This window comes from Python bivittatus, unplaced genomic scaffold (assembly GCF_059951505.1).
Source record: "Python bivittatus isolate LINGU-HERP-01145 unplaced genomic scaffold, Pbiv_v1 ctg000840_np1212, whole genome shotgun sequence".
Lineage (NCBI taxonomy): Eukaryota > Metazoa > Chordata > Lepidosauria > Squamata > Pythonidae > Python > Python bivittatus.
In genome coordinates, this window is record NW_028277113.1 from 23,273,677 (window position 1) to 23,301,530 (window position 27,854).

The window sequence follows — 27,854 nt, forward strand, 5'->3', positions numbered from 1 at the left end:
GAAGGATCGCAAACGATTTGAGAGTAATCTTCCAGAAAGAAGTGAGCTTGAATTTCTGGCCTGTGGGCATAGGATGGTCCTACCCTGATCTATTTTAGAAATCTTTATTAATAGGAATATGTGTTTTACTGGATTATGGTAGCATGCATAGGTATTTATGTATGTATGTGTGTGTGTGTGATACACACACACACAGACAGAGTGTTTGAAGATATGAAAATAGCAAGAATTCAGATAATTTTAATCAAAAACCTTCCAAATGAATTTGCTTTCCTATCGTATTTACCTGTAGTGGTTGTAGCCAATACAGATTCTTGCTCAGCCATAGGTCCCATTGTCATATTTGCTGAAGACGTAACACTGGGCTGTAAGGACAAGCTTGACAACGGCTGTATTACCACATTTGCTGCCGGCACTGTACTTTCTGCTGTCTGTAGGGAGGAGTTCTGAGAAGCCAAACTGGGATCTCCTGTTAGCTGCTGGGTCAGTACATTGCCCTGTTGAAGAGTCTGTTGCAAAAGACTGGGGTCAATCTGAAAAGAAACAAGCCCAATAGGAATATATGCCATTTTTATTTTTCTTTTCTAAATCTGAATATAATGTAACTATAATATACAAATCACAAAGGTTGGTTCATCTCATTGATAAAAATCTGTTCAATCTTACAAAAGCTGGATACTTTTAATATCACTGCAATGTTACATTGGCTTCTTATTTTGAATATCAACCAACAATTATCAGGTATTAAATGAAATATAAATTCTGCCAGGAACAGTCAAATTACAGGTTATTTTGAGAATCTGAGCCACTTCTTTTTCTTTTTTAGCATTAAAAAGTCTACACTTTCCATGTCCTTTGGCACTCAGCAGACATCTTACTCCATCTGAAGACTTTTTAAATTATTATTTAAGGTTGGCTTGTTCAAAGCAAAGTGTCAACTGTTATTTATAACAATGCTTCTGAGATCTACACAAACATCATTGACTTTCTTAGAATATAAGAACGTTGTGCAGCTATAGTTCAAGGCTTTCTTTCTCAGTGCCTCACCTCCTGAGAAAAACTTTCAAATATAAAATAGAAGATACAAGATCAGAAAGATGGCAAGAAGCATTCTCACCAATGTGTCTTATGATAATGTGAGTGATTCCTCACATTCACCAACGTAGCTATTCTGCAAATGGCTAAGTCCCCTTTTGAAAGAGTGCCTATAAGATTCTCTTTTCATTCAAAATTTTGCAGAAATTTATTTATTTATTATTAAATTTGTATGCTGCCCATCTCCCCCAATGGGTGACTCTGGGCAGCTCACAATTAAAATAAAAAACCCATAAACAGTTAAAATACCCCATAAATAATTAAAATTAATTAATCCATTAAAAATCACTGTAAAAACAGACCCTATACATAAATACTAAGAACATTCAAGATGACAGGGGTGCAAAATCAATTACCCCACAAGCCACCTCCACTGGTGCAAGCCCCCATCCAGCCCCCAGGCCTTCTGGCATAGCCAGGATTTCACACCTTTCCTGAAGGCCATGAGAGTGGGGGCATACCGCACCTCGGGAGGTAGGTTGTTCCACAGAGCGGGGGCCAGAGCAGAAAAGACCCTCTTCCTAGATCCCACCAGTCGAAATTCCTTGACTGGTGGGGTCTGCAACATGCCCCTTCTGCCGGACTGAGTGGGGCTGGCTGATATAACAGGGGCGAGACGGCTCCTCAGATAACCTGGTCCTGTGCCATGAAGGGCTTTAAAGGTGATAACCAAACCATGAATTGGACCCGGAAGCAAATTTGGGAGAATTAGGAATCCATATACTATATGAGCAGACAATGGAATAACTAAAGGTAACCAAAGGAAATTACTTGTGGGAAAGAGAGGAACAACAGCACTTAAACATTATTTAAGTTACTTACTTAAATTACTTACTTCATTACTTAAATGAAAGATCTGGAGATTAAAAGCAAGGGATCATGTGCATTTATCTCTGCATATCTTATTTAACAGCTTGTGAAGGATAATAAAGAATAAACCCACCTGTAAAGTAATGTTGTTAATGCTACTAGGATCTATTCCAGAAATTTGAACATTCTGTCCAACCAAGTTGGCAGCAAGTTGTAACTGTATTCCTTCAAGTGTGGCCAAACTACCATCTGTCAAGGATAGAGTTAAATCACCTCCAGCTACCAAAGAAAACAGCCATATTTTATATGTATTTTTGTTTTTCAGAAAGCAATGTAAACAAAAACTATGATTAAACATGAAATAATCTTTATCCTAGAACAGTGAATTAAGCAAACAATACTGCAGTAATTCAAACTGAAATCCTAAAATTACTTACTGAGGAATGCCTTACTGAACTAGACTTCCTTTTAAATAAATATGCAATATTGCATAATGATAGTACCAACAAAATTATAAAATTGGTACCATGTTTTAAAAAGTGCCAAATAGGTTAATCCTATGTTTGATTGTGATACCAATCAAATCAGAGAGAGTATTTTATACAAGCAAATGAATATGAGTAGGCGTGTATACATAGAGAGGGAGTGACACAACACAAATGTATACATACTACGTGGCTAAAACTGATCATACCAAAATAATTAGCATTCCATAATATATAATAAATCAACCAGTATTTATGGTTTCAATAATTTTGTTACTGATATTTTAGATTATTGTGATTTATTGCTAATTTTATGAAGCAACTGATTGGGTTTTTTAATATTTTATCATTCTGTCCATTTATTAGTTATTATGTCTTATTTTTAAGACAGCCATAATGACATCTTAATGTAAGGAAGGATAGAAATCCTGTAATTATAAGAATAAAATTGCAATTTTTTTCTAATATAACCCAAGTCTCTCTCCCACCAAAACCACAAGTACATGATCTCTCTGAATAAGAACCTTTAAACTCACCATGTAAATCATCTTATAAACTATATACAAAGATGGAAAGACTCAATAAATCATCTGTGGAAGCCTCTGTTCAGAGAGCCAAAAGAGATGTCTAGCAACATCTGGCTTGAAAGTCTCTCCCTCAACATTGACAGGAGCCACAGAAGAGCTTGATCTTGAACAGCATGAAGATTTCTACATTATCTTTCTCAAACTGAACCCCTAGAAAATAGAATGAAACACCTCCATTTTACCTGACATAGAAGCAGGAAGTATAGCCTGACCAACGATACTTTGCTGGAGCAAATTTTGGTCAAACTGGCCTGTCAGCACAGAGTTATTCATGATGAAAACGTTGGGATCATTTGTGGATGAATTAAGAAGACTGACTGGCTGTAGACCTTTAGCTGGAGCACGAGAACCAGGTTTCCTGACTTTCTTGGCTTCTGATTTAAAGTGACACTGTATATGGGTCTTCCTGCGTCCAGAAGTCCGAAATCTTAATTCACAGTGAGGACACTTAAAAGGCTTTGCTCCAGTATGTAGGCGCATATGAACTTTCAGACTACCTTTTGTAGAAAATGAATTGCTGCATACATGGCAGCTGAAAAGTTTCTGACCTGGAGAAAAATGAAATGGTGAAAACATACATTATTTCTTATCACATATAAATTACTGCCGGTTTTGGTTGAACTTTCAACAACCTACACTAATACTTTATAGTATTTGACAAATAACTTGTTTGGAAGGGACTTCCTCCTAAATCATGACCAATTCCTACATTTTAGGGTTTTTTAAAAAAAAAAATAAACTATTTAGGGCATAACTATACAAAGTCAGCTGGTACTCTTCAAATATATTGGCTACACTATTAAGCAATCATCTATCAAACAAATAAATGGAGGAGGAAATGCATTAAAGAGGGGGAAGCAAATGTTATATTTAAGTATTAAAAGCTAAGCTGTTAATTATTAGAAATAAAATATCTTTGCAGATTATCAGCATAAAATGCAAGGTACAGTATATCTAACGTTTATTCACTGTTATCTAATCAAGCTGGAAGTGCCCATGATCTTACATACCTGTGTGTGTTTTTACATGACAATCCAGAGTTGACTTTACAGTAAAACTTTTTCCACATTCATCACACTTATAAGGTTTTTCTCCTGTATGGATACGCACATGCCTAGCCAAAAATATTTGCTGTAGTTATTATATGGTGTATTAAGTTTACTAAAATAGCTAGCAAGCTTTAGTTAGGCCTCCAGTATGGGATAATCATCTTCCTGTAGGATTATCAAAACTCTGTGGTCTACATCCAACACGGCCGAAGCACACACTAGAGGCCAAACTCCTCCTTTCATTCTCCCTCCAATATACTTTCCAAACTTGATTCTGAGTACAGATTTAGGAGATACATAAAGAAATGCATCTGGGCGAAGAAATTGTTTTGTCAACAATACCATTCTACTAACATGGTGATACACTTCGATGAAACACAATATACAAAATAACAATTACTATCACTGCTTAAAATCTTGGTATATACAGTCCACCTTCCCTTAAGCTCTCAGAGAGATACAGATGTTACATTATGTCATGTCCCCCTGTACAAAGTTAAATGACTTCCACCCTCACTCTTGGGGGGAGAGATTTCTCTATTTTTATACAGTATATATATAACCTGTATGGTATTTTCAGTTGTATGTGGTATATGTCTAGTTTCACCCTTATTGGGACTCGACAGACATACACCTGATGAGTCTCAATAAGGATGAAACTGGTCATGTGGTGCCTTCTAGTGATTAATATAACTGTGTAAGGTAAAGTAAAGAATTATTTGATATAAAAATTATAATAAATCTATAAAAGGGTGATAAAAATATTTTAGCCAAGAAGCTCATAAAACTGTTGTACCAGTTGTCATTTTAGTAGTCAAAACTAATGTTTTGCTGCAGATAATCACAAGTTCTATGTATATGTATGAGAAAAACATTAAAATACCAACTACCTATGCACGAATTTAATTGTATCACTGAATATCAATTCCTTAAAAGTAATAAAAGAAATGGCATATGCTATATTTGCTAAAATCCAAAGAGCCTGAGATATTCAGGACTTTAATATGAACAGCTACTGCAAGACACTTTTGAAACTTGGTTTCAGTATGACCAGTTGCTAACTGGAGAATAATGTCAACAAAATATTGAGCAGGCAGTTAGTACTGCATTGATCAGATGAGACCCTGTCAATGTTGGAAAGTCACACTGTCTTCTAAAGAGTTATTCAGAGACTGTACAAACTAGTAGGTGTGGCGGGTGAGGTCACGCTATATACCCATTCACTCATGCTGATATCCATATGACCACTGGAAGGTTGCTTACCTCTTCTTTTAACTGAAGAAGGATGACAGAAAGTAAGCTGCAAAAGTAGTATATCTCATATATCAAAACTAAAAAAATCTACATCCACTTACCTTACTAAGTCACTAGGTTTTTTAAAGCTTTTTGGGCAGTAAGTACAACAATTGGCATACTTTGGCTCAGCCTCCATCTCCGCTTGTTTGTCTTTGATTTCACTAATTCTGTCCTTTTCTGCTGCAGACTGGACAAGAACTTTTTCAGAGACAGTGGCGCTTTCTTGAGGTCTAATTTTTGCAAGTTCAGCTGTTTCCTCCTCTGTGAATGTGATAACACCTGGCCTAGATTTTCGAGAGCTTGTCTTTTCAGATGCTGCCTCTTCTTCTTCTGCATAATAAAATAGGGAAAGAACACTTTTAAGGACCTAGTAATATCAAACAAACTTCTTGAATGTTAATGAAAAATCCACAGTTATTCATAGCAAGTATACAAAAGTACAGACACTCCAAGGATAAAGGGTATTGTAGGTATATCCTGACGGCCATTACATGTTCTAAAAATCAACTAACACCACAAATACTGTGATGCATGTCCTTCTTTCAGATTATAGAACTTATACAATTCCAGGAACAAAAAAAATTATGATTATGCTGAAGAATATTTAATACACTTTTCTGATACACAGAAAAAGTTGCTTACCCCCTCCTGCTACTTCTCCACCTGTTGCTGCTGTTGAAGACACTGTTTGATGCTTTTTCATATGCTTTTTGCAGTGAACTGTGGTTCTGAAGCTTTCATCACAAAATGGGCATTTGTAGGGCTTCATACTCATATGAGTTGTCATATGTCTAGTGAGGCTTCCATTGGTGGTAAAGGAAGTATTGCAAATACTACAACTGAATGCTTTAACTCCTGGGAAAAAAAAGAGGAAAGTAAATAAAAATGGGGTGGTTATATAATTCATCTATAGATCAAAAATGATACAAAACCAAGTCAAATGTGAAAACGTATTCTGAGTATTTCCAGATAGTTACCACAGATGTATTTATTTTTATTTACTTACCACATTTTTAATTCACACTCAGCTACAATATAAGGTTCCTTCTCCCCTACAAAAGTATTCAAAACAATCCTATAAAATTAGGGTGATAAATATAACGACTAGTTCAGTCATCAAATGAGCTTCATGGCTGAGTGAGGATTTCAAATGCATTCTCTCATTTCTACTTCAGTTCCCTCAACAAGTCACTACATTGATACTGCTTTTTGTGAATGTATAAAAGATTTGTCTAATTGATAACTATTAATCAGGTTAAATAAATGGAATTTCTATGACAAAAGCAGTATACATTCCAGTTTCTGGAAATGGTCATGATTACCTATGCGTATCTTTTCTTTGGATTGCTCAGCAGCTTTCAGTAGATTCTATTTTTACTGTATTTTATATTGTTTTATTGTATTTTAATATTTATTGCTGTTTTATTGTGAACCACCCAGAGTCACTTCTTGTGAGATGGGCGGTATCTAAATTTGAAAAATAAATAAATACACACATACATACATAAAAAAAAATTACTGTTGAAAACAGAAAGATGAACTAAATACCTCTGGGCTTGATTCTATTGTACTGTCCTCTTTAAGTAGGCTAAAAGAATTTGTAGGGGAACCAAATATTACCAAAATTTTATCACCTGTATGTGTCTTCTCATGAGATTTAAGAACTCCAGATGAGACAAATCCCCGGCCACACAGTTGACATTTATAAGGTTTCTCCCCAGTGTGTGAACGTACATGCTGCTTCAAGTGGCTAGATTTCTTGAAGCCCTTGTTGCAATACTCACACCTGTTAAAATGAAAGTTTACTTTGAATAAAATGAAACAAAACAATTGATGAGTGCCTGTAAATATGTGGAAATTTCATTCACAGTTTCTGACTTAATGCTAGCAAAACCTACATATTATACATAACTACTTTTTAAAGTATGACATACCTGTAAGAACGCTTGCTTTGATCGTCGTTGTCTTCCAGAAATTGGGAACGCTGAGCATGCATCTCAAGGTCTGGTGACTGATCTTGAACTAACCGGGTAGCCTGATTATCAACACATTAAAATCAATCCTTTAAATGTATAAGGGATACTAACCTCTGATTTAGCCCATAAGAACAGAAGATCTGAACCCAAATAATTCCCAAATGCCATAATTCTATTCTCAGCACAGGTAATTCTCTGATTTAAATAAATGTTATCTTCTGGAGAAGAAAATATTTACAAATAGGTTGCTTTTCTACCAAAAAGCATCTTCAAGATGAACTATACAATATGGAACACATAATCAAAACATAAAAGCAAATAAGAGAGGTATCCAGCAGTTAACTTCTAGTTTACCAGTATGTCAGTCTAAAAGCCAACACTTATCTGAATAAAAATGTGAAGATACAGCTGAAAGAGAATACTAGCATCTGGGTTCCAAATGCTGATTTCTTTTTTTTTGCATTTGGCAGCAGCAACTGAAAAGGCCTGCTGTAGCATTCTTTATGATAGAAGTAATTTTCAAATATCCTAGCTTACAAGTTTTCACCTGCACTCATAATAATGCCTATACCCAGATTGGCAACCAGTGAAGTTACACAAAAGGAGTCATAACCTTATTATAACTGGCCCTGTACAAGAGTTTCACTGCAGTATTCTGAACAAGTTGAATTTTTAAAAGCAGTCCCATATAATATAGAAAGTCACCCAAATGAGATGAATTTAGAACAGATCTGAAATAAAACCAGTAATGAGTACAACTGGTACATTAACTTTAGTTATATAAAATAGCCATTGCTGAAATGTGGTCACAAAGGAGGCCTGAATCCAGGCATTCTTTGACACTGAAAAACTAAGTCTTCAAAAGGAATGTAAGTCCACCAAAGCAATTCCTAACCCACATCTGTCTAGTCTTATCCACATTAAGCTTCTATTAGTTCTCCCTTACCAAGCCCATCCATCTAAATCAGCTATTACATTCAGCACAATCTTCTAAAATTGCATTTCTAAGGATCTAATTGGATTTCTAAGACTTGACAAAAAGATGCCTCTGAGTTCCTTCCCAACTAGACATACTATGGTTCCATGTTTCTTAAATACCAAGGTTCTAGAGAACCAAGACAGACATATACTCCTTTTTGTTCCTGAAGCAGATCATTCATCAAAGCCATCTATGTATCTCCTATTATTGGGCTTGAAGTCACATTAAAACAGACCTAAATCTCATCTAAATCTCACTCAGGGCCCAAAATCAGAAACAACAAAAACAGTTTCTTCAACTTTTTAATAAATACTTACTACATTAATAGTGTCAGCAGCAGGAACCTGAAGCAGATTTGGTTGATGGTAGCTTGTTGAAAGAGCCTGAGATTCAAGGGTGCTTGAATCCTGAAGCTGCTGTACTGCTGGAAACTGATTTGGCTGACTATAGCCATCATTAACTGTAAAACCTGGTACAAATACAAACAAACAAAACAAAACAACCCCAATTTTTTTTTTTAACACACACACATACAAAACAAAGCAAAAAAATCCTCACAACTCAGGTTTTGCTAACTAAATCAGCATGATTCATATAAAGTGGCATCTTGAACTCAGCAAACAGGAATCTTTCCAGACCTCTGGGACAGATCCACGAGTGGTACAAGTTATTGTGCTGGTCAGTAATCCTACAATTGCCATCCTTCTTGACAAGACTGTGAGATATTGTTTCAAAGTCTATGCAAGTGATACCATCCCGGTACCATATTTTAAAACCTAACACATTACCATCTGGATGTAATGGGACAGCTGAATAGCTTTAGTGATCTTGAGAGCAACACATGCATTAGCTCCCATTGCTCCCTTCACCAGCAAAGTCAAAAGGGGAAGTTAAGGATAATCAAGGTAAGGGTAGGTATGACTCTACAGAAATGAGGGAAGACAATCCATCTAGGAATATGAAAATCAAAACCAGAAGAAGATAATGACAAACTATTTATTTACTGGTGGCAAGAAAAATATATAAACATTGCTCCAATATGCTTGGGTGCCAGATGATGACACATTTCCCCCAGCCCAAAATGGCTTTCTCTCTAAATATAGACTCAATGGCACAGCCAGACCAAAGCTGCAAGAAGATTGGTTACATATGGCACCAATCCTGAAAGAGGAATTCCTTACTTTACAAGGACACATGTAACTGGAATATGGAATGTGAGAAGCATGAAATAAGGAAAACCTGGAATTATCAAATAGGAAATGAAGTGTGCTAAATTCGATGCTTTAGAAACAAGTTAACATAGATAGATGGGAATGGGCCACTTTAAATCATATACATATATTATCCAAGGCATGGAACTATATGAAAATAAAGAGTGACAACAATATTTTAAAAAGGCTACTGCTAAATATATGATTCGATATAATCCAATACATATCAGGATCTTATCAGGAATTAATAAGTAACAAGTGAAAAAAGTAACCCTATTACAAACTTAGTGGTGGAAGACAATGAGGAATTCTGTGGCAAATTGCAAAGGTGCTGAATATCTAGGAAGGACATAGTGCTATTAATGGGTAATTGGAATGGGAAAGCTGAAGACATGGAATTACAGGAAGATCTGGATTGGGTAAACGCAATAATGCAGGTGATAGGTTAACAGAGTTTTGTAAACAGAATTCTTCATTCATTATCAATGCCTGCTTCAAGCAACATAAACACAGCCTCTATATATGGGCATCACTGGATTCAAACAAATACATAATAGAAAAGAGAAGATGGAGTAGACAAGCCAAGATACTTCCAAGTGCAGAATATGGAACAGATCACTTGTGTCAAATATGTGGATTCAATTTAGAAAATTAAACAGAGTAGATGTGCCAGAATGATGTGATTTGGAGAACAGTCAGTCAGTTGTAAGGGATAGATTTATATACATACATACATACATACATACATACATACATACATACATATTTATATAGAATTATATATACAACTTATACTTTATGAAAAAGGAAATCCTAGGAACGATGAGAAGAGATAAGAAACATTGTCAAAACTGAAGTTTAAAAAAAAAACCCTCAAAATTTCAAAGAGGAAGAGATCCCAATAGCTTTCAGAACAAGCTATCATAATAGCCAAAGAAAAAAGGGGGAATGAAAGCCATGGGATATGCAATGACTGAATGCAAATTTCCAAAATCAATCAAGAAAAAACAAGGAAAGATATTTCAAACTGGGATGTCAACAAATAGAGAAAAATAACAAGAAAAAGAAAGTTTCAGTGAAATTCTCAAGAATAATCACTGAAAAGATCTTATGGAGGTAAGACAAGGCAAGGGAAGGCAAAGCATTCAAGGCAAAGGAGATTAAATGAAGATTGAAAGACTATATGAAACCCTTTATAAACAGGGTGAGAGAATGACAGAAACATCTGCAGAAAAGAAAATGTGTTCTGGAACCTATTTCACTAGAAAGTTCAGGGATGTACTCTATCCCACTGTCAAATAGGAAAGTATCCGCTGCAGATAAAATATCCATTTAACTATTTAAAGCTGCAGAAGAAGCAGCAATTAAAAGACAGTGTGAGCTATCTGAACCAAAGCAGGGAGATGTGAAAGAATGTACAAATTAAGTCAAATACATTAAGGCTACTAGTGTACCAGGACATCTGACTGTTCTTCTGACGAACCCTTACATAGAACAAGAAATCATTCTAAGTACTGAGGCTAAAGAAACAGAGTAAGGAAAGGAAGTGAAGCGCAGATACATACTCTTCCTTCTGTGCATACAGTGAATACATAAGAATGGCAGGAATGGAAGCAATGAAAGCTGGAATCAAAATAGGAGACTGAACACTTAACAACCTGAGATATGCAGACAACACCACTTTGTCTGCTAAAAGAAGGAAAAGTTAGAAGACTTCATTATGGGAGCAAAAATGGAAATCTATTAAATATTAAGATGACAAAGGTCATGTTCATAACCATAATTACAGTTGATGGCAAAGAAGTTCTGTAGTGTTCATAACCATAATTACAGTTGATGGCAAAGAAGTTCTGTAGTTTTGGTTCCTTGGTTTCAAGAACAGATGTAGGTGGACAGTGTACTGGAGGAAATTAATTGTAGACAGGAAGTGAATGACAAATACAGGCAAGATAATGAAGGATAACTATATTTCTATGATAACAAAGATCAGAATAATTAAAGCAATAGTGGGATTGTGCATGGCTGTGAAACAGCAACAGAAAAAAGGACAAACACCTTTGGATTATGGACTTGGAGACAATTATTAAGAGTGCCATGGCTTGCAAGATGAACTAGTAAATCTATCTTGGACCAAATAAAGACCAACTCCAATAAACAGCAAGCAGAAACACTTATTCTGGGCATGTGATGTGAGCAGATGTTGGACTAGAAAAAATGTCTGAGCTTGGTAAGGTTGCTGTGTGGATGGCAATCAAAGATCACTGGAATGTCTTTGGAATAGCTATGATTATCACTAGAGATAGTTTAAGATAGGGAACATTTGTGGTCAGGCCAACTTGATGGCATCTAACCAATCCTACATATTGCTGTAGGAAAACAGGAGCAATAAAATCAGCAACATCTAATGAAGAACAATATAATAATAACTCATGGAAAAATACAAATTAAATTCTCCAAATCTGGAAAAAAGAACAAATGTGGAAACATTGTAAACATTTATTAAATAGCCATAGCAAGATCACTTACCTTTTTTACAGTAATCTCCACAGAACATAAATTGAAGTTTCCTTTAAAAGCCTCAGTTAACTCAGAGCCATTCAAATTTTGAATTTATGTACACAGGCATGTGTCTAAGAGGTTGACCCAGCACCCTTTATCTTCCGTATTACCCACCAAATACAGCAGGAATGAATGTTAACATAAGTGTGTGCTCTAATCCAAGGAAAAAATAATCACATAACAATTCTCCTCAAATTGCATCTCCAACATAGAACACTATTTCCTCCTTTTGAATTATATAATTTACAAGTGCCACACTGCACAGAAAACCACTGTCTCTTTGAATTCACTGCTTCCTCCTTTCTCAGAAAGAACAGAGTCCCGTAAAAAGTGGAACTGTTGAAAATGCACTGAAGGAAGGATAACCTTTCACACTTACTGGCTACGGGATCCATGGCTACCCTTGACTCAGAACTCTTTAAAGCAGACTGGAAAACTATTTGCTTAGCCTGTTATAGTTTCAGTACTGAATCTGAAGGGCTTTTGATTCTTCACAATGGGCAAATTTGGATGGTGAAGTCTTGGCTGTATAAACCAGGATATGCATGAGCTTTATCTGTACCTCCTTTTAATCCCTTTGCTCTTCTCTTCAGTTTTGAGGAAAAACCAGCCAGGAAGCCTCCCATTACTTCGAAACTGGGAAATTGTGTTTAATGAGCTCTAATATCAGGATATGAAATCCATCTTTAAAATTAGTTTAGAAGTAACTATATTTAGAAGCAATGAGTGCCCATTGAGATGCAGTGAGATAAGAATCACAATAACCAGTGGCTCCCAGGCTATTAATTGGTAGTGCTTGTATATAACATTAATCCAGGATTTTTAAACTATGGTTTGTTGAAGAAGTCATAATGGTCATGCTAATACTAAGCTATAATGGTTGGGTTTCTATAAACTAAATATAATAAAATAAAGAGACAAACCACACTATGGATGGTCACACAGCATCATGTGTGAATCAAGTGACAAAATAAAAATAAAAAGTATGAGTACATGAAATTCATATATATCCTGGTTTATTAAGCCATGGTTCAACAGACCCAAATTAGACAGTATGTAACATAACTTAAGGAAATGTTAATAAGTGTCAACGATTAGTGTGAGTCATTTAATTACTGTTCTACACAGAGAAGGCCTCTGCAAACAGTGAGAAGTTGATTTTGTTCACTCCTAGAGATCAACTGTTGAAAAGTCAGAGAAAAAAGATCTTTTTAATTCTTAATATTTATAAAAGAGAGAGAAGTATTCAAATCCAGTGTATGACAATGATTTTATTTTAAAATAACATGTATATTTCAGCATTTGTATTTATATAAAAATAGTTCCCAGAGCTAATGAATTTCCTGAGTATAAAACAGAAAATACAATAATTCTGCATCACTGCATCATTAAAAAGATTAATGAAAGAGCCTTCCTAATATTTAAAGAAATTGAAACTAATGCTATTTTTTATGTATGCAACATATAGGTGAGATATAGGTCACACCTTTAAGCTGTTAAGATTTCTATGATTCTAGCCTTATTTTAATAGTATTGCATTTCGTTTAGATTTAATTAACTGTACTGAAAGGCTCTTATAGTAAGAAATTATATTCTAACTGAATGGCGCAAAAAAAAAAGAATCTATCAAAAGGTTATAATGGAACTATAATAGTTATAATGAAAGTCATTTTTATTATTCTTGTCTTTTTCTTTCCAGGAACAGTACCTCACACCACATATGTGATATTTCTGAGCGTTGCCCTCATGAATCTAAAAGCTGTCCATCAGGAGCAGCTATGGGTATGTAAAGGAGAATTGTGGAAACAGCAGGAGAGAAGCACCAACTTGAACTGTCATCTAATATCAGAGCATCAGAGTAATTTTTTCCAATGGAATCAACAAGTGATACTCATACCTAAAAACAATGTTGTCGATAAGAACAAAGAAGTAAAGAAACAATGACCAGAACTGAATTTTCCTCTCTGACTAGCAGAAAGGAAAATGGAGAAGAATGAAACACATATCCAGACAAAGGGATAGGGTCCACCATTTTAAACACATGTGTCCATATACACCTACCTGAAATTCAAAATTTCTGAAGGGCTCCAGGAACTTCAAGAAAACTTCAAAGTATGGAAAATCTGTAGAGGGCATTCCAAGTAAAATAGGAATTGTGTACAATATAGACTTTAAATTATTCCTTCTGTAGCATTTCTAAGTAACTTACATTTTAAGTCCCCCCCCCCCCGAAAATATAATTAAAACCTGGTTATTCAATAAAAAAGACAAAAACTGCACCAATGATTCAGTATGCATTATAATTTGAAACACAAAAGGTTGGATCCAGCTTTATATTCCCTGCAAATTCATTGCTGTTGAAGAAAATAGCATCAGTCTTGCTCCAGCCCCCTGCGCAACCTACTTCAGTGTTCCGAAAGACTGGAAACCTTTGGAACACTGCAGGGGGGGGAGGGGGAATTGTAAGAAATTACCATCCTTCTCTTGGAAGCTTCCACGTGATCCTAGCTCCCTCTGAGAATGGAAGGAACATTTTCATCCACAAAGGGTTACCTTTGGATGCAACCCACTGAAGATAAACTTTAAAGTTCACAGATTAACAATTAAAAAATAAATAACTGGATTTTAGCCTTTAGCAATGCAACTGCATAAGCACTTCCTTCCTTCTGCATATGACATTTTGGAATGGAAATAAATTGTTTTTGAAGCTTTCAAATACAACAAAAATACTGCCTGTCACTTTTAAAATAACTATAGCTTTACTAACCTTGTGATAATCCTTGTTGATCAAACGATTGCTGTACTATAGTTTGTTGTTCAAACTGGTTTATATTCTCTTGCAGTGCATGCTGGGATGTCACAAATCTATCTGAAATTAAAAATATATATTTAAAGAGGAAATAACATTAAGTACTTCAGCAATTATTGTGGAAGCAGTTTAACAAAAAAGAAATCCTTGATTTAACAGACTAATGGAGAAAAGCAAAATATCTGCTAAATTCAACAGATTTATCCATGGATAGTGAATGAGATTTCACACATGGATAAAATGGTGAACAAAATTAAACATGCACAGAAGTATATATTGTATGGATAAACATCCTTGCAATGTGTCTTTTTATATCAGTCCAAAGATATTTACATAGGACAAATTTTGTTTGTTGCTTCTACAGTTCACTAAACAGAAGCCCATTAAACTGAGTTTATTTTAACTGGAAAATAGGATAATTAAAACAGGAAATGATAAAAGTCCAATTATTTTCTACTTTGAGATTATTAAAACTCTGCCACTTAACTATTATTTACATTTCATTTATCCTCAAACTACCTAGGAATTGCCAAAAATATTGCTAATGAAGAAAATTCCAAATCTGATATAAATTTAATATGCACTTATCCCTTTCCCTTAGGAAAAAAGTGGATCCAGGCAGCAGATATCACCATCAGTGATACAACCATGTGGATTTTAACTCTGTGATGAGCCATTCAGTAGTTTGTACAATGTGAATGTTTACCTTCCTCTTGACCTAATGACTGATCAGTCAACTGTGGTCTCAGTCCAGTTTCTTCAGTGTCAACAACCTGCTGCTGTTCTAAATCTAAAATAGCTTCTTGATCTGTTGCAACAGCTTCAGTTTGCTGCAACTCTTCACTTTCAATTTCCACTTGCATCTGAGTGGAAACATGTATACTCTGCTGATCTACTGCTGTGTCATCAATGGAAGAAGCTTGCTGATGTTGCTGAAGCTGCTGGGCAAGCTCATACCTAAAAGAAAAAGAAACATCTCTTACATTGCCAACACATCAAAACTTCAGACACATTATGCAAAGACGTAACTCTCTAGAGAAGGCTCTTATGCTGGGAAAGGTGGAAGGAAAGAGAAAAGGACAACCAGCAGCAAGGTGGATGGATTCAGTTATAGTGGCGATTGGTACACTGCTGAAAGACCAGGTTAGGGACAGATCAGCATGGAGGAAATCTATCTATATGGTTGCTAAGAGCAGATACTAACTTGATGGTACATAATCAATCAATATCTAATCTGAGCTACTTCCTAAATTCCCCCAATCAACCTACATTTCTACTTTACTATAAACTTGGTAGTACTTACAAAATGAAGCCAAGAGAAACTAACAAGGAAACCTTTCCTATATTTAATTATAGGAAATTACCTAACAGGCCGAAAGAAATATATTTAGCTACTGTATTATACCCACAATAAATATATTTAAAAATCAAGTGATGGAGAGAATTTTTTATTTTTCTTGTCCTTATTTTCTTTTTAAACTGATCTACCCACTAAAAAATATTTGTTTGTAATTCAGTCTAACTTCCCAGTCTCGGAAAAGATGCCCTAAAAGCTCATCCAACATCTGATCTTGAATTCACTGACAGGCCCCACAGAATTCCAAAAGAGCACTAATTAACAACTGGAATTAATTGCAACTCAGGACTGAATTTCAAGATATACAAACCTGTGTGTTTTCATATGTTTTTTGCAATTTAATGAGGTTTTGAATGTTTTTTGACAATATGGGCACATATACGGTCGAAGGTCATTATGGATGCCCATATGCCTCCGCAGACTCCCTCCAGTGGTGAAAGCTCCATTGCATATAAGACACTTGAATGCTTTTAATCCAGTGTGGGTTCGAATGTGTGCCTTTAGCACTCCAGCTGATACAAAGCCTCTTCCGCACTGAGAACATTTGAATGGTTTTTCACCAGTGTGTGATCTTTGAAACAAATCAGACAAAAAAGTCAGAGGAACAGATAAGGAAATAAACACTAATGAAAAGAGAGAACGCGAGACAAATGAGAAATGACATTATCAGAAATTCTGAAATGGCATCTGCAACAAAGTCTGGTATGTGCAGAGCTCTGTTCAAAGTTCCAGATATCCTATTCCACTCCCCTTCTCCCCATTTTTCTCTCCTTTCACCTCAAATCAGGACATATTGCTAATCATGCTCAGCACTCACCAGGGAATTTTCAAGTCCCTGTCATAATTTCTCTTTCTCCTTTACTTTTTTGTGCATCCTTGAAGTTCAGTTAATAGAGAACTCTCCTTCTTTGCAATGACCGTGTGTTTGATTACAGTGAATATAGCAGTTGCAGCATTGTGACCCCTTTTCAGTCAGTGTTTTGTAACACCACCCTTGGCAGAAATAACACATTTTCTATAGAGAGCTGAGAGTTTTTTTGTTCTTGTTTTGAAGTATTTCCCCATTCTTAAACTCCTCTAGTTCAGAAATATTCTGCACTGCCTGTTTTAGATCTCCCCAAGTTTTTCAACAACATCCAAGTCTGAGAACTATAAAGGCCATTCCAAAACCTATATATCATGGCTTTTATATATCAGAGATTACAAGAACTGGATATTTGTTCACCTCTAGTATTGTATTCTCCTAACTAATTTTAAGCCTAAAGAGTCACTCACTGTTTTTATCACAACATAGTAAAAAAAAAAAAAACCAGCAAATTACCTGGAAGAGCATCCAAACCTCTGCACTTGTTGCATTCACTGTTTTCTATTTTGAAACTGTAAATATCTGTACATAATTGCCAGTTTGTACATAGTCTCCATTATCAGTGTAATTCTAAATACTAAGTAGAGTATGCATTTGAATTTGCAGAAATATATTTAACTTTCTTTACATTTAACTTTCTACCAGGGAAATATTTTGTCAGCTTCTATCCCTTAGGGATTCACTGAAATATACTGTATAGTTTAGTCAGAAGTATGTAAACATTTTCATGCAACTTTATAAAGTATTCACAAATATATTTAGAAAAGTACACAGGGGCAACCTTCCTCAAGGGGTGGGACTGAAGCAGCCATATATTTAGAAAGCTGAATTTCCCAGGTCATTTCTATACCAGTGTAAAGCTGCTTCACTTCACTGGCAGTCCTAGAAGAGTTGTCAGCACATATGCATGTACAAAAACAGGCAATTATATGCTTTTCTTCTGGCTATTTTTAGCTGCATCATATGAATAAGATTTTAATTAGAAAGAGTTGAAATTATTTACTCAGATACTACCTTCTGAATTTGCTTTTTTGGAAACTGATGAGCAGAGAAGCTAAAGCAGAGGGATAAACATTTGATATTATTTATAACTAATAGTGTCCTATGTTGCATTGCATGACAGCCAGTTTGGAAGCCCCAGACTAAAAAATAGGAGACCCTGAGTTCTAGTCCTGCCTTAGGCAGGAAGCCACCTAGGTGACTTAGGGCCAGTCATTCTCTCTTAGCCTTAGGAAGAGGCAGGCATTTCCAAGAAAGAAATGGCAAAACACTTCTGAAAATATCACCAATAAGACTTCATAGACTTGTTTGTATTGTTGCCAGGAATCAAGACTGAATCAAAAAGATGGGGAGGGAGAGAGAAACATACACACATACATACAAAGACACCATTTAATTACTCATTAATTCAATATAATTCTATCCTTTGAGTGTATACAATCCACAAAATTCACTTCTTTTTTTTCTGCTATACATCAGCAACGTTTGTCTTTTCAGTTTGGTAACCCTTAATAGATTAAGGGCTAAACTCCCCAAATTCTCAGTAAGCATAGTTATAGGCTATCCTAATCAGAAATGGGGAAGGCTAGCTAAGGAAGAAATACTGTTTTTTTCTAATCAGCTGATCCTTTGATTAAAGAAAAACAACCACACATCTCTTCCGTCTTAAGGTTTTAATGCTGAGTGTCTCCTGAAGAATGGGAAATGTCTGAAATAAGGTTTGCAGCAGAGAGCTGAGAAACAAGAAAAGAATCATTTGTTCTTCTTTAATTTTTATAATTAAAGCATTCTCTTTTTAAGTAGAATTTACCGGATATGTTGTTTAAGATGACAAGACTTCTTATAAGCTCTGTGACAGTAATAGCATTTGTATGGCCGGTCTGCTTCATTCACAAAATTATTATTGAAGTAATTTTGGAAAAATTGGCTATTCCTTGGGATTGGCTGGATAAGACCTACAGAAAGAATGACAAATTAATGTTATTTCAAAGGAAAACAAAACACCCAGTGCTTACCACATTCTGGTTCCTAAATAGAAATGAAAAATACGCTTTTTTCATAATTACTTTTTTTCCCTAATGCACAGAAAAATCTCATGGGGACAATACAGTACATTGTCCTAGGCCATCCATCCATTTTCAAAATTAAATGTTTTAGCAGTAACATTATACAATGTTTCAGATCCAGAGACATAATGGTACTTCCAAGCACCTGTGGCTATGAATACAGCAAGTTCTTAAAGCAGCCATGCCTTTTCTAGGAACACACAGTTGCCCTCTAAATCTTCCACGCAGCCCTGGGAAAAGACACACCTGAGATATTGCAGACTGGCTCTACATTTGTAACCTCACCTGCTCTGAAGCACCATTTTGTCTTCAAAGCTACAGTACTGCACTAGCCTTTAATTTATGTGAATATAATATTTATAAATTGTAGCATTAGCAATATTCCTACATGTCAATTTTAAAAACTGTTTTTTTAAAAAATTATGTTTCCAACTGAAAGATCAATTTTCTCCAAGACCAAGGAAACCTAATTATTAAAACTTACTAGGCTGCTTAAATATCAGGAGATCAAGTGATTATGAGTTTGCAAATGTGAATAATTATTTCTTTGTATCTTCCTGCATTAAATTTTGAAAACCAGTAAGTCAGTCCATCCTTGCATAAAATTATATACTTGTGAATCTCCTGAAATATAAATGAGCTTAGCTTATACACAGGACAACATACTGAATTTATATCCTCAATGAAGTGCTACTGATCAGGGCTGTCCAAACTGCTAAAATAAGTTCACATATTTTCAAAGAGTTAAAGAAGCTATGCTCTTTGTAGCTGCTTAGAAAGTTGTTCCTGGTTTCCTCCGTGCAGACGGTTTTCAAATGTTTGCACAGTCTTACTAAATATCATTACCCTATATACAGTACCCTATAGGTACTGTATTTTATTTGCACTTTATTTCTGTATTGGCTAAATGGTCCTGTCATGCCACAATGAAAGTGCATTTCTAATTATAAGTTTCTTGCACAGTAACAGCTAAAATATCACACTATTCAAAAATATTTCCTCAAGCAAACGTATTTAGTTTGGTCAAGTAGACACATGGCTTTCCCCTTCTCCTATCTTCTAGGTAGATACTGAAATTTATACACACTTTACCTAAATCTGTGATGAGGATTGGTTCTTGTAAAGGAATATCAGGTACTGGAACGCTGCTCTTGCCTATTCGAATTTTTGCAGGTTTGCGCTGATGCCGCATCTTTCTTAGTTCAGTATGTTTAAAGTGAGAAGCAATGTGCGTCTTTCTGTGACCTGAAGTCCGAAACTTTTTGTCACAGTGCGGACAAGCAAAGGGTCTAATCCCTACAAAAGACAAACGTATTACTTCTTTATTCCCAACTTCAAAAAACAAAAAGACAATAAGGTGGACCATCAAATATGCTTAACTCATTCAAAAACTTTGCCTCAAAACATTTCTATTTAAAATTAAACTTATTAAACTACCAAAACAAAGCCTGCCTTTCCCAGCGCAGACAAAGGCTGCCTTGCAGGCTCACGAGAGAGGACTAATGCTTTCCATGGAATGCAGTACAGACAAAGAAGCGTCACCTATCCCACTCCTTGCCCCGGTGTGCAAAGTGCAGGGCAAACAAAGCACAGGTGCATAGGGAGGTCCTCCAAGTGGAAGATCCGCAGGGACAACTCAGCTCAAAGTCTTCCCTTTGAGAACACAAGGCACTCTGGAATTCCTGGCTGATCCATGCCTTCCCCAAAGACTAAAAGTAGAGTTTGCCCAGCACCTTAACTAAGATGGCAGCCTGTGGCAGACAGGGACAAGACTTTGGATGAGGCCCCATTCAAGGCTCCACGGTAGCCAAATTAGGTCCAATGGGTGGAAAATCTCCATCACTCATCTATACCAACTTGATTGATTGATTGATTGATTGGATTTGTCTCCCGCCCATCTCCCCTACAATACTATACATGAATCAAGAGAAACTCAATAGTACACAATTTATAGTCCTGTTGGTCCTTTCTTACTGGGTTTATAATTATTAAATTCAATATATGTAAGCAATAGTTTTATTTTACAATGAAGACATGATAAATACTGTTATAGCTCCACTTTGCTTTGTTTGAACTGAATACAGCTGACAAGCAGATAAGGTTATGACACAGAAAAATTTAATTTTTGTTTTCCTTTTCTGCTAAGATTAAACATAAGCAGGGCTTCAAAACTCTAGAAGTCCAGTTGCAAGATTTTACCTGTATGTAAGCGAATATGTACTTTCAAACTTCCTGAGGTAGAAAAGCACTTCATACAGTACTGACATTTAAAAGCCTTAATGCCTGTGTGTGTTTTTATATGCGCTGTGAGAGTACTCTTCACAGCAAAGGCCCGGAAACACTGTGGACATTTGAATGGCTTTTCATGAGTGTGAATGCGTATATGCCGTACAAGATCACTCGGTTTTTTAAATTCCTTAGAGCAGTATGGACAAATATGCCATCGTATTCCATTCTCCTCACGTATGGAACCTGAAATATAATTTTAGAGTATGTAGTATAAGTAAAGAATTGGAAAAGCTTGACATGCTAATCTTGGAAGGAAAAAGATTGGAATCTGAAGTGTACTCAAGGCCACATTTTGGCAAATGTCATCAAGGAACAGTGAGATTAATTGGGAGACAGAAGTGTTCACTATTAGAGGAAAAATGTTTCTGTGAAACAAACTATCATAGTTACCTTATAAATTAGTAAAAGTAAAGAGTTCTGCAAACTGAGTTTAGATCTGATAGGAAAAAAACAGCTCCTGTATATACATGTCTGAATTTCTTCCTGTACTATACTTTAGTCTGCAGAAAAACATCTACAGAAAAACAACCAAACTCAAGAGAACCTCAAGGACTCCACTGTACTATATTTTCCCAGATCTCTCTAGACTTCCAGAATGCTTTCTGGAGAGAGACCTTCGACAAAATTCTCCAAATGATTATATAGATTTTAAAGTCTCTCTTAGTATCTAGAGAAGACTCCCCTTTCTCTTAGCGTGCATAAGTCTGGAATAGCAGCTTTTTTTTTTTTTTTTAGTTTTTTCCCTTAATTTTATCATCATTTCTCACCTGATTAGAGATCAAATTGATTAGGAATGGCTCTTTACATTATGCCTGGATCCTACAATTTACTTCAGGGGGGGGGAGATATGCTAGGTCTATTCAGAAAATAGTTACATAGTACAATATCCAAAGAGAGTTTTTTACTTTAAAAATCCTGTCAAATAGTGAACAGAGAGGATATAGTCAGAGTCTGTACCACCGAAAGACAACCAGCAATGATAATGCTACAATATATATTAGTAAATAATACTTATATATAGTGCACAAAATTAACCTTTCACTATTACCAGGTAAAAATGGGGATTTTTTCTTCAGAACTCTTTTCTCTTTTTTATCTACTTTCTCTGGATTGTCTCGCTCTTTAACTTGTTCCGTATTATTGGAGCTGTTTTGATGACTGGGGATATTCTGAGCATCTGCGCTTTCTTCTGGACTTGGAGAAGTCTTCGTTTCATTACAGTCGGTGTTTGCTGAAACTGGGATTGAGGACAGCCCGCTATTTTCCAAGGCTTGCTAAGACAAACATAATGAATTAAACTGAGAGCAAGATTCATGTGTAACTTTCAAGCAGACAAGAATATAGTAACCATTTTTTTCCAGAGATGTCTATCTGGTTTGTTTCAACCTTTAAGATTCTAGCTGAATTTTGAACACTTCAGAGCTTTCAGTTTTCTCCATTCCCCAGGTAAGAAAAGCACAGTACAAGCTTAACACTCTATTTAGGTTCAAACAAAAGTAACAACCCAGTTGTCAAAAAAGAAAAAAAAAGTCAAAGTGTAATTCCTAACACTTTCAACCCAGAAACAACTGGAAATTTGCTGAAATGTTTCTCTCTTCAACAACTTAGAGAAATGACTGGCTCATTCATGTTCCATTGCTCATTTTAAACAGCATTTTGTCATATAACATCACTGTTGGAAAGATACATTTATTTTTTTCTATGGTTTGCATTCCTATTAACACTGAAAACTGTAGTTTCATGGTTAGTATTTAAAAAAGCCTGAACCCTGTGGGAAGAAGTACCCAACAGTTGCCACCTGCATTCCTGTAAGAAGACAGAGCACTCTAGCAGCTACCCTATGTTTAGCTCTCTCACTGGAAAGACAGGCACAGGGGATCATATTTAGGTAAGAGGAAAAGCCATCATGGGCACTCAGCACCTTCCCTCCGTAAAACAATCACAGTCAGCACATACTCTGTTTTCAGCCACCAGGAGCAGCCTGAATTTGCAGTACCTCTGCCAAAGCATTTACAGAATCCACAGGAGAGAGAAAAAAGCCCAGGATGTTTTGAGTATTGAGGAGACTGCCATATGGTAAAAGACGAGCTGAGGATTCCAAACAGATTACCCTACCTGCAAAATATCTCTGTTGATTCCCACAGCCATACTGAGTTGCTGACTAGGTTGCTGGGACTGATTATTTTCCACTGGCTCTGACAATTCCAAGAGTTGTTGAATGACATCAGTTACAGATTGCTGACCTTGATGTCCTGCACCTGAAGTTATTGGATTTTCTGCCTGTGGATAAGTCATAGATAGCTGTGAGTAAACAAATATAATTTGTAAATACATTTCTAAAATTAAACTGATATTTTTAAACGAAATTGGGCCATACGGTTTAATAATCCAACAGCAACCAAGGAGTAATATTTCAAGGCTGTCCATAAAAATGATTTTACCTTACTGAGGCACTGCTTCTGTAATGTTAAATTCAACCATGTTTCACAAATATGAAACATTTCACAGAGACTTAGTACCAAAAAAAGTATATAGGACTGCAGCCTGAATTCATTACAAAAAATGAGACAGCTCATAAAGCAATTGGAGGATACGTCTGCATACCAAAATCAAGAAAAGCACATGTAATATTTTATAAACCACATAATCTAGTAACAACTTTAAAAGATGGAAGGATGCATGATAATAGTGTGAGTGCTATGTTGTGAGAAAATATTTTATGAAATGCGGCAATTCCAGTGCCCTGTAACTTTAAGCACATTCCATTTTAAACATTTGAAGGGATACCAATACAGCTTAATGATTACTAACAAAAAAAATTCTTGTCCAAAAGATAGTGTTTATAAATCAGTATCACATCAGTGCCGTCATGCATAACCCAAATTCAAAAAATTGATAGAGATGGAGTTTATTGTTTTCTTGGATTTTGCAGTTTGTATTCTTTTAAACCCATTAGTGTAAACCGTTGTAAATCATTAAGCATTATTCTTTTTCAATCATGCCTCTACTGAGACTTCTTTTTGTCTTCTAACACAGTGTAGTTGCACAGCAATTAGCATGCATTTTACTTATGTAAATTTACATGGGACCTGCAGAAATATCATTTGAAACTCTTATTGTCTCTACAGTTTTTAAATATAAAGAACTGCCATTAATGTATACAACATACAACTGACATGCTTTTATTTCTTGATCATTCTCTAGCATAGGAGCTAAGCTGCTGGAGTGCTGGTACTTCTATTACTCTTTTTGGAACAACATTTTTGTTGTTTATTATACTGACTTATTATAATGTCATTATACTGACATCAGCCTCAAATCCATATATAAGGATTTTCACAACTTTCAAACTCAGAGATGACTAAATTCAGAATATAGCAAATTCTGTCATCTTCTTTCTGATAAGCTGAAAACATCAGATGTAATTATGTTTTAGTGAAGTCCAACCCATCTACATTCTTCCCTATTTAAAGTAAGGGAAAATGAGTATAAAATAAATTCTTATATGATGGCACTATTCTAGTACCTGACAGAATTGTTCTAGCTATCTGCAGGGATTCATTTTGCAAATATCCCTCTGTGAACAACTAACCTGTCTATAAGTTTTCATTCAGTCTGATTCCTACTGCAGTGTGGCTGAAGGCTGCTTTTAAACCTTGCAATGGAAGTTACAGTGACTTCCATTTCAGTTTAGTTTGCACAAAACAGTCACTAAAATGATTTGCTGGAGCAAAATTGGAAAAATAGTATAATGTTTTACAATGTACAGTACATTTATGTAGCAGCATTGGAAATTGTGGGAAAGCTCAGAAAACGCCTATTATGAGAATAAGCAAAATACTGTGGTGTATTTTCAAAGAAAAATTGACAAAATTGGAAAGAATTGGTTCAGAGCTAAGCATTGCTACAAGTAAATAATGCATAAGTAAGCAACAGGTCTGTGGATGTTTTGAGAATGAGTTAGAAGAACTGCTTTGGACCTTGTGCAACCATAGAGCCTCTATGTTATTCATTAAAGCATTCATTATTCATAATTTTTTAAGCTTCTGTGTAAGTCTCAGAAAGATTCTAGGCCAATAAAATGGATGATTCAGTGATGAATGCATACTACTACTGCAATGAGCTCTTTCTGGGGCTGCCTTTGAAGACCACCTGGAAGCTACAACTGGTGGATAATGCAATAACCTGGTTACTGATAAGTGTCAACCACCAGAAGCCTATTATACCTATGCTCAAGGTAATGCACTGGTTGCTAATTAGCTTCCAAATGCAATTTGAAGTATTGGTTTTACTCCGTAAAACCCTACATGCACTGTCACCAAGGTATCTCTAGGACTGTCTCCTCTAGCCAGAACCTACCCATCTGATGTCTTCATAGTTGGAAAAGATCCTGGTAATCATACACTTTCATGAAAATAAAGAGGGCTGAGGCTAGGAGACAATATTGTTCCACACCAGCACCAACATTATAGAACAGCCTCTCTTTAGATATTAAATCAGTGTTTCTCAACCATGGCAACTTTAAGCTGTGTAGACTTCAACTCCCAGAATTCTCAAAGTTGCCAAAGTTGAGAAACACTGTATTAGATTAACTCCCACTGCAGTAGCCTTCCACAGAACAGTAAAGACCCAAATGCTGCCCTGCTGTTGAGCTAGATTAAATGGTTGGGTAACTATTATAGGATTTTTGTATCTAGAGATGTTATAAATTAATTTAAGTAGCAGGATATATGTTTTTATTATATTGTTTACTGTGGATCTTTTAATTTTTCTTTACTGAGGATATTTTCATGTTTATATTTATTGTGGATGTTTTACTGTTTTACATTGTTATTTGTACCATGGATGTTTTAACTGTAAGTACCATGAGTTGGAATGAAATTGGCAGCATACAAATTGATTAATAAGTGAACAAACTTCCCCTGGAACAGCAGATCTATAACTTTAAAAATTTCCTATACCCTGCATACTTTCTGGCTTTGCAGACAGCTCAGAAACTTCAGGTTCTACAGAATGCTGCCACGAGTGCTCTTTTGAATCCATTGTTATTAAATAACAACAGCTAATTTGTTAATATTCCACAACAGCTCATTAATTGCAGGAACCTACCTACCTATAACTTTAAAAATATATTCTAAGTGGGCTGATTAGATGTTCCCTAATGTGTTACTTTAGCAGCTACCCTGTAATTTATTCATCTTCACAGTAGGGCACTTTGTGAAAAAGTAAAAGCAGTAAGGCAAAATTTTAAAGAAATCTCAGATATATAATACATTTAATCTTCTTGTAGACTACAAATACTATTGATTGTATGCCTAATTTTAGGTTATTTTTCAGGATCATTTTATTCCTTGCTGATTCCAATGTGTCTGCTAGATAATCCATTTCTGGTCTTTCTGGAATTTTGGTATTCATATTGGCAATTACATCTGAAGTCCACATCCTTTTTTAAGCATGATACATGCCATGTTTGGCAGTCTTTGTCTTCTACTGGCTTGCATTTGACTGTTTTTTTAAGTAGGCATCCAGTGATGTCAGGAGTAGCCATGCTAATCTCCTCTTTGCTGCTAAATTGCATTGCAAGAATGCTCAATACATACTCCACTTATGAGGGAAGGTGGTAGATCACCCAACATTCCTGCAAGCTGCACAAGATTATCCTTATTTAGTAACAGCAAATTCACCAAGAATATCATATAGTCCTTTAAAATCTCCCAAGGATAACTGTATCTTCTTGACACAATATGTGGAATATATGAAATATATGAAAAGTTCTACAATGAACCCCTTAAGAGATTTTACATTAATAGCACATCATTCAGTTAAGAAGCAGAATACTCACATTTTTCCATTTATTGTCAACAGGCTGCAATAAATTAACTGTTGTTAATGTCAATGGTTGAGCCACCGAATCCTATTTTAAGAAAAAATATATATATACATATTAACCTACTTTTCAAAACCAAGCATGGTAGTGCAATAAACTGCAGAATTAGTTCCATTAGGACTGGGTTAGGATAAAGCTGTTGCAGTCCTTACAGAAAAAACATAATTCTAGAGAATTTATTGTATGAGATTATTGAATATTTATTCATGAAAAGATGAAGAATCATTAACATGCTCTTCTTTAAGACATGAGTAATAATGCCTTTTTTTTTTGAAAACCCAAATGATTTTTCATATGTCTGTATTTCTGGTCAAAGAATACCAAGAGAATTGTTATTTGTTTTTTTCTGTGTCCTGATCACAATGGTCAATAACACAATAATGAAAAAGTTGCTGGAGAAAAGTCAGACTGCTGCAGGAGTAGAGTGGGGCTTTCAGTTGAGGTCAAAGCAACCCTTAAAGCAAAGCTAGCACATTTGAATGAATACTCTGCTAATACTTGCTGGGTCATGAAGAAGGTTTTAACTAAAGAAAA

At 35.5% G+C, this 27,854-nt stretch overlaps 1 protein-coding gene across 7 annotated transcripts in view; it reads right to left on the reverse strand.

The window, feature by feature from the left end:
- ZNF236 (zinc finger protein 236) overlaps positions 1-27,854 on the reverse strand; it is a 61,285-nt gene that overhangs the window by 21,063 nt on the left and 12,368 nt on the right. For 6 of the 7 annotated variants that reach the window (XR_015793914.1, XM_088130591.1, XM_025165490.2 and 3 more), the window contains 18 exons: positions 27,276-27,347; positions 23,549-23,713; positions 22,482-22,707; positions 21,344-21,616; positions 20,237-20,440; positions 18,889-19,033; positions 16,524-16,784; positions 15,563-15,813; positions 14,815-14,916; positions 8,595-8,746; positions 7,257-7,357; positions 6,957-7,108; positions 5,965-6,177; positions 5,382-5,652; positions 3,988-4,091; positions 3,160-3,525; positions 2,039-2,184; positions 287-533 (listed from right to left, as the gene is read on the reverse strand). Coding sequence is in view for 6 of the 7 variants with exons in the window: in XM_088130591.1 (XP_087986717.1) it covers positions 287-533; positions 2,039-2,184; positions 3,160-3,525; positions 3,988-4,091; positions 5,382-5,652; positions 5,965-6,177; positions 6,957-7,108; positions 7,257-7,357; positions 8,595-8,746; positions 14,815-14,916; positions 15,563-15,813; positions 16,524-16,784; positions 18,889-19,033; positions 20,237-20,440; positions 21,344-21,616; positions 22,482-22,707; positions 23,549-23,713; positions 27,276-27,347 (3,451 nt within the window). In the remaining variant the exon portion in view is untranslated. The remainder of the gene's footprint in view (positions 1-286; positions 534-2,038; positions 2,185-3,159; positions 3,526-3,987; positions 4,092-5,381; positions 5,653-5,964; positions 6,178-6,956; positions 7,109-7,256; positions 7,358-8,594; positions 8,747-14,814; positions 14,917-15,562; positions 15,814-16,523; positions 16,785-18,888; positions 19,034-20,236; positions 20,441-21,343; positions 21,617-22,481; positions 22,708-23,548; positions 23,714-27,275; positions 27,348-27,854) is intronic. The other variant, XM_088130593.1, reaches the window with a different exon arrangement.